This window comes from Curcuma longa, unplaced genomic scaffold (assembly GCF_044706935.1).
Source record: "Curcuma longa cultivar G26 ecotype Majalengka, Jawa Barat unplaced genomic scaffold, ITB_CL_G26_1.1 contig_24610, whole genome shotgun sequence".
In the NCBI taxonomy this organism is placed as follows: Eukaryota; Viridiplantae; Streptophyta; class Magnoliopsida; order Zingiberales; family Zingiberaceae; genus Curcuma; species Curcuma longa.
The window spans coordinates 1-8444 of NW_027432483.1; the positions used below are offsets into that span (position 1 = coordinate 1).

The following is an 8444-nucleotide window of genomic DNA, read 5'->3' on the forward strand; positions in this document are numbered from 1 at the left end:
AGCACCCGATGGGTTTTCCGGTAGCAACATTATATCGAGCAAACCGCTGCTTCGGTGCATTGATCAAAGAAAAAGATTACACACAAATTCATGATACTACAAGTAGTCATATATATATATATATATATATATATATAGTCAGCAAGTTTACTAGTTACTAGCTAATCATTGAAGCTAACAAATGAGGCTCCAATAAGCTCATCACCAATCATCTTCCTGCTTATAAGGATTTATAGTAAGATTCACGAGCAATGAAACTCCCTTGTATATGAAAAGTAAACGAAACAATCAACACTATTATTGTATGATCAAATTCAAACCCTTTCCAAGTGTATTTGCTCAACTCATTCAGATGATGTCTGTGAGTTCAGCCTCTGATTAGACCTCATCCAGAAACTAAACATATGCCAAACACTACATCAGAACCAGAAGGTCATGCTTCTGTGACTTTGCAAAAAATGATTTTGATTCTAAAACAAGACTACTGCAAAAGGTTGGAACCGCCAACCTAGCGGCCCCCCCACCCCGGCCCCACAAGTATGAGGGGAGTAAATCACGGTGAATGCGGGACTGGCCAGGGCATAGTGGCTCGAGGAATTGGAAACATGACACATTTTGATGTTATCTCATGTGCGCCATGAGCCTCGAACCGCATACCTTCAACTGCAAGCATCTAGGCCCTGACCAGCTGCTCCCGCCCGTCAATCCCTTGGAGGACTTTGGAGGGAGGATGTTTTCCACTCAGATAGGAGGAATTGCGTCCGTTGCCTTGTTTCTGTAAGTTTCAACCTCACCAATTACAAGGTCAGTGTCGGTTTTGTTCTCTGATGAGGTTTCTGACTGCGAACTCTTTGCAGAGGGAGTAGAGCAACTGGCACTTTGGTTTCTGTTTGTAGATTGCTAGAGCCTGAGTTATCATGGAAGATGGATTTCCGATAGCACTCGGAAGTAGAAGGGTAGTTCCCTGTGCAAAGGGATGAATGTAAATCAGAAACTCTTCCATGTAAGGATTTCAATGAATTATTTTATAATTTCGTTTTACCTCCTTTGCTACACGGCTAAATGCTGTGATGTATTGCTCAGCAACTCTCAGGCTCGCTGCCTGAAGACAAACAAAGAAGCTTTTAGAACCAGAAGTATGACCATAATCAAGTTCTAAAGAAAAAAATTTAAGCAACACGCTGTCTGGCCAAGTCTGAAAGTAATGAGGAAAAACATCTCACCTCTGCACCGCCCTCAGCTTTCATGGCCTCTGACACTATCTTGAGACCTTGAGCAGTTGCCTGGGACCTAACAAGGATAGCCTCAGCTTCTCCTGATAAAAGAAGGTAAGGAGAATATTTTAAAAGCTCAACAATGTTGAATTTTGATATTATAAAAAAGTGTGAACCCTTACAGCAGTAATGACATGTTTACACAAAAAAATCAAAGCAATAATAATGAAACTAGAGGTTATAAAGTACAGACCACACCATATAAGCAGTTACATAGATCTCTATTTTCCTTCTTGTATGTGAATTTTTTCCCCGTTTTAGATTTTTCTGGTAGCCCTCGTGTGTTTGTATGTCATATTTCGCTATTAGATTAGAAACTGATTGAGGGGACCTAAATCCTGCTAACAGATTCAGCATTAAAAACAGCAAAAATTATGGTGGCCAGTGAAGACAGTATAACTTAAAGGGTCAACTAAAATTAATAGCAATGATCATATTACTGTTTGAGATCATGGTAAAGTATAAACTACAATCTAGTAGTCATAAGTGTGCATATCCTAGTCTCATTCATGCAGAAGAGGTCAGGGCTCAGACAAAATGAAGTAAGCAGTTTATCTGGTAGTTCAAAATAACTGAAGATAAGACATACAAAATCCATGAGGTAAACTTTTAAAAATGGCTCACTACAATGGAGACTCATGAAGAGATTATTTCCTTACTATAGACACGAAGATGCATCATGCACAGACCCAGATGGATTTCTGTCTATGGTTCTTGATATTATAATCTAGATGTTTCTGGGCCCTAGGAAGATACTACCCTGTGGACCTAAAGCAACTGAACTAGTAGGCTTGAAAACTAGCATCAGCAGAACAGGCAGCCAACTCATGACTTCACATTTAAATTGAAAAATGAAAAAGAACAAAATCCAAAGAAAATCAAACTTAATATCAAGAACCAAAATTTATCCTTTAATTGTATTACAAATTGATGTCACAACTAAATCAACTTCATGCAACTAATGACATAAATAAAAATTCATCAATGATCATCATTTTCAATGATATATTTCTTCAATCGTTGTACTTTTACCATGTTTTCAAGCTTCAGCACTACATGACTTACAATGAATTTACACAATTGATTTTTCCATCATACAATTGTTGGTTTTCCTACTAATTTTTGCATGTATAGCTTTTTCCATACTAATACTTCATCTAAAATTTATTTGCATGACCTGGCCATGCCTAGCTGTAGAAAAGCATGCTCCCATAAGATAGTAAAACGACTGTTAATATTGACAAAATGCCAAAAATACAGTTGCTTTCAGATTCAATTATCCAGATTTGTGAATGTGATATTCATTGAGAAATGGGATGATCTAAATAGGAATAAAGAGGTAGCTTGGTGTACGAAGCTCTCGTTAAGGCAGGTCCTAAGGAAGAGTTGGACTACATTGGATCTATTATATGTAGTCTTATCTTGCATTGCAAAATGTTATTTGCACGACTCGAATTCATGACCACCATGTCACATGACAACAATTTTACTGTTGTGACAAGGCTCCCCTTCATGATCTAGATATGAATAAAAAAGAAGATTTCCAAAGATGTGAAATACAAAAGTGAAGAGAAGGCTATGCTCACCTAATGTTACTTTTCGGCTCTCATTGTCTAACCTTGTTGTGCAACATACACAGTAAGGCTTTAATGCAAAGCTTGAAAGTGTAACCATATCACTTTTCTAACAACTATTTCGAGAAAAAACTTATTATAAGTTAACAATTCTTTTACTATGCTAGGGCAATCCAAACCATTTTAAGATAAATATCTATGCATGTGACCTCTTATATTAACCTCAAGTTACAGCTATGTATCCAACTATACATGATCTCAATGTGCCAATAGGATAAGGCCAAAATTTCAATGTGGATGAATTGAAGTGTCACAATCTCCCCACTTAATGCTTACACTTCAAGGCCCATTTCTAAAGAATCAAATCTCAGTCGATGCAATATGAGACCCAATGGTTGTCCCACTAGCCATTCACTATTGAATATTTGGATTCTAACAACAAGAAGAGGATAAGGTCCATTGTGATAACAATGCTGAAACAAAGCCCGATCTGAAAATTCAACATGGTTTAACATGCTTAGAGCCAACTTGATCACAATTAAGTCATCTAAACTTATGCATACTAACACGGCTAGTTAACAATAAAGGACAGCCCAATGCATAAAGCTCCTGCCGGTGCAAGATCCAGAGGAAGGGTCGAATCACATTGGGTTTATTGTAAATCTAGTAATATTGTGGTGTTGCAAAAGGAAATAAAGAATAAATGGAAATCATACATGAGGAATTATTAGAAGATTGGAGAAGGAAATGGGCATTGACTGATTAACTCGGTAAACAAGAGAATTACAATTTCCAACAGAATCTATACAATTAGAAAACACTTCAGATGTTGGGGCAAAAGTAGGTGTCCTTCAAAAAAAAGTCTCATCACATGAATTTTATTGATTTTGAATATATATGTGTATATAATAATTATTCTGGTGGGTTTTGTAGAAGAAAGAACTACCTTAATAATTATATCTATGTGATAACGTTTTTATAGTGTCAGAACTTCTGAAAGTGTGACATGAGAATTTTCTAAGCTATAGGTTTGCATTCAGCTCTGAGTTTCAATCAAACTTATTCTTTTATAAGTTTATTGCAACAAGAGTGAACCAAGAATCTTTCTTTTCAAAAAGGCAACGAACTCATAAAAATAATTGCTTACATAACATGGTAACATAGTTCATATGACGAAATAGGCTAAACCTATCTTATAAAAGTACCTTTTGCCCTGTTAACCTGGTCCATCATTGCTGCTTCTGATTGTAGTATCACTGAATTTTTCTTCCCATCTGCAATGTTGATGTGAGCTTGTCTCTCTCCTGTTAAAGATAAGTTTCAGTGTTTTAACTGAAATGGAATGATGGCAGACTAATGATGCAAAGTTCCAATTGAATTGATACTTTGACAAGATTAATTATGATTGTACATATACCAATCCACAATAGCATGCTACAAACAACCTTTTACGACAAAGGATATTACTTAATGCAGTACACGAGTACCTTCAGATTCAAGAACCTGAGCACGTTTTCTTCTTTCTGCTTCAGCTTGCATCTCCATAGCTGCCTTGACTCCAGGTGGTGGAGATATATCCCCTTCGGAAAGACAGCAACTTGAATTTACAAAGAAAGCAATAGTAGCTCAACAACACAAACATAATAGATAAATAAATCCTTCAACTTACGGATTTCATAACGCAGGCATTTAAGACCCCAATCAGAAGCAGCCTCATTGATTGCTCTCTGTGGAAGGACAAAGGATGGGTACAAGTAAAAGAAAAATAAACTAATAATTGCAGTTTTGTAATCACAGGCACAACTGCACTGCTAGCAAACCTAAGCCTATCAAATGGACTTATTACCAGATTAACTCAAGGAAAGGTGCTACCCAAATTATCTCTATAATATGCTTAAGACATATTAATGTAGGGGAAATAAAGCAGTTCATGGAGTAAACACACAAACTGTAAACTTTTAGCATAAAATATTAATGTAGGGGCTTTAAGATTAGTTTGCAAAGATATAAAGTTATTTACTTGCAAATTTACGCATGGTGGATGCTGCTATATAAAGCACTGATTTTGATATGAAGAGCAGCAACGCATTAAGTGTAAGAGTACATGTGATTGTAAAGGCATAAGATTTAATAGCATTTCCAAAGAAAAGTGTGCGGTCAAACGCAGAAAGGAATTATCAAGATGATTTTCGCCATATAAAAGGTGGCATTGCATAGGGAGGAAAAGGAACACATACCACTATGTTCTCATTTAGAGCATCCCTTTCTTCAAACGTTTTGTCGAGAGTGATCTTCCCCAGCTCACTTCTCATCGTCGTCTGTGCCAACTGGATTACGGCATATATTGGGTTCTCCACACCGTAGGAAGCAAGGATGGGATCGACAATCTACAATATTTCATTTGCAAGATATAGGAGATCCAAGTAGAAACATCACAATAAAATTCGATGCATTTAAAATTAAACTAGATTACTAGCGGCCTCATGAAATTGCAACCACGATAGAATGGCCGGCTCAAAAACTTCCGGAAAGAATAGACAAAAAAAAAAGGCAGACCTTAACATAGAGAACCCCATCGATGAGGATGCTGACATTGTCCTTGGTGATGGCGGACTGGTTAGGAATGGGGATCGCCTCCTCCTTGAGGGAGTGCACGTACGCGATCCGGTCGACGAATGGAACAAGAAGATGAATCCCAGAGTCTAGTGTGCGCTGATACTTCCCAAACCTCTCCACGACATATGCCTTCTTTTCCGGCACGATGCGGATGCCCCAATTGATAGGCACCGACTGATGCTCATACCTGAGAGAAACCGAAAAGAAAAGTAAGGGTAAAAAAAACTTGTAGATCAAGGGTTTAAGGAGGGAGAGTCGTCGCACCTGGGGGATTTTATGTCGTGGAGAGGTTTGGACGGTACTCGCGAACAGGAATTGGAGGATAGGCTCGGCGGACGATGAAGGGGATTCGACGGCGGCGGCGGCGGAGCGTGGAAGTTGGAGGGATCTGGTCCTCAGCAGCATCGCTCTCTCTTCTCACTTCTCAATTCTCAATTCTCAATTCGGACGCACGATTCGGTGGACCGCCGGCTGACGAAATATAACGGACGCGGTCCTCGCCAAAACCCGATAGGGTTCGAGCTTACTTGTAATTCATTCGATTTAGTTAGAGATCATGCAACACGGTAATTTATTTGGTTTATTTAGTGGTCGGATTGGATTATAATCATTGAAGAGATGCAATTAAGAAAGAACTTTAATTTTAAAAAAAAACACTAAATTTTTTACTATATTCATATATGCATTAAATTAAGAGAAAATTAAAAAACACCTCCCAAATTATACAAATCATCTAAAAGATATTTTTATCTCAAAAATATCCCTTACTTTATTATTGTAATTATGATTAATTATTACAACGTATAACAATTACTTTATACTTTTTATCTATTATCGCATTGTTCCTTACTTTTAATATTATATTTTATGAATCAAAATGAACTATTTGTAATATCATGAATTTGTGTGTAATATTTTTCTTTGATCAATAACACATAGGTAGGGGTTGCTTTGGAAAGAAACTTAATCCTTTCACCCGTAATGCAACAGTTTAATACTTGTTTTGCATTACTTAATCCTACTTCTTCCTCCAACTTAGTGTTATTTGTGAGAGTGAATTTAAATTTAAATTGAGATTTTGGTCTTGATTTTCTTCATTACTGCAATGTATTTGTTGTTATTTATATACCTCAACGTGTTACTTTTGTATTATTATTATTATTATTATCATCCTCCGTTCTATGGTTCTCTTTATGTGAATAATTATCTATATATATATATGCTTCGATTACAGAAGAGAAAAAACTCTAAGGCTGCGTTTGATTTCAGAGACAGAGACACAAATACAAAGACAGAAATAGGATTTCTGTCTCCGCCCCCGTTTGATTTTGAGAGACAGAGACAGAAATAGGATTTTTATCTCCGTCTCAGACAGAATTTCTGTCCACTATCAAACTGGGGACACTGAAATGGAGACGGAGACAGAATTTTTACTCATCTCCGCTTCCGGCACCGTCACGCCGCCGTCTGGTCACCGCCGGCCGTTGGGTCGGGCGCGTTGGACACGCAGTTCGCCGGCGCTCCGGTCGGTGCCGGATTCCGATCGGATTGTGGCAGAAATCCGATCGGAATCCAACCAAAAACAGAGCCCTGCGCGCCTTAGCCACTATCTCTGTATTACCAAAATCAAACACGATACAGAGACCATTGTAAATGCGTCTCTGTCTCTACTGTCTCTGTATTTCTGTATTTCTGTCTCTGTATTTCTGTATTTCTTAAATCAAACGCAGTCTAAAGGCCGTTAGAACTAAATATTTATTATGACTGTTTATGCATATTTTAATATTTTTAATATCTGATATGGCATTTATATATTATATGTTTACTATCAATTTGTTGCACCTTTTATTTTTTAGATAAATTTTTCTTTTTTCAAACCAGGGTGTCCCTTTTGCTTTTTAATCAAAAGGGCATCCCTTACCATTGTTTTCATTATTATATATAGTTTCAATTTTCCATTTAAATTCTTAACCAATTGGATGTAGTGTAATAACGTAGTTGCTATATAAGTTATCGCAGTTATAGTTTTGTAGTTGCTATAATGTAAATATTAGGTGAACAAATGAAATCTGTATTGTAATAATTACGGTTTCATAATTGCTATAGCGTAAATGATAAATAAATAAAATTGAAACTATGTCGTAATAACTATGAAATTGTAACGGCTATAATATGAATATTTTTAAATATGTTAAATATATATTAGAGTAGCTATAAAATTATAATTAGTATAATATTTGTAACAATTATATTGGTTTAGGATTTAGATAAAAGATGTTAATAAAAATAATACTGAAGGGCATAAGGATAAATATGCATGACTGAACATTGGACAGCAGCAAAGGGTGTGATTAAAAAGCAAAAGGGGTCTTTTCACTTTTGTCCTTTATTTTTTAAAATGTTGAAATTATTCTGTATTATCTTAATTTAATTTAAAGGCAAAATTGAAAAAAAAAACATTCAACTTGTTAAAAAAACATCCTTAAACAAAATTAAAATGATATATCATCACATATTTTATATCTAAAATATTTTTTTATTTTAACATTGTTGCAATAATTACGACATAAAAAATCAATTATTTTATTTTAATTAAAATTATTGTATATAAAATACTATTAGATTAAAATATTTTTTATTAATTTAATTAAATTTACTTAAACAATTCATCAAAATCATTTTAAATTGATCAAAATAATTTTAAAATAACAGTTGTAGCAGCCACTTAGCTAGCTCTACACAATTATAAGTTACTTAGATAGCTACTACACAATTAGAACTAAATCATAAAATTTTGAATCCTAAATCTTAAACTCTTAGCACATATTAAAACAACTCATTACCAACTTAATCAAAAATATTTTAAATGGATAAAAATTACTTTAAAATAATTGTAACAACTACCGTTATTATATAGTTGAAAGTTATTAAGTAACTAATATATAATTGTGAAAGTTATTTTATTATTGCTATAATACTA

The 8444-nt window shown here is 35.2% G+C and overlaps 1 protein-coding gene across 1 annotated transcript; it reads right to left on the minus strand.

The window, feature by feature from the left end:
- Positions 1-701: 701 nt before the first annotated feature.
- On the minus strand, positions 702-5869 carry LOC141818376 (uncharacterized). The gene is given in 10 exon segments (XM_074705884.1): positions 702-749; positions 751-882; positions 884-964; positions 1043-1102; positions 1224-1315; positions 4054-4152; positions 4336-4428; positions 4518-4575; positions 5086-5235; positions 5405-5869. Coding segments are annotated over 10 exon segments (1278 nt in total).
- Positions 5870-8444: the final 2575 nt, after the last annotated feature.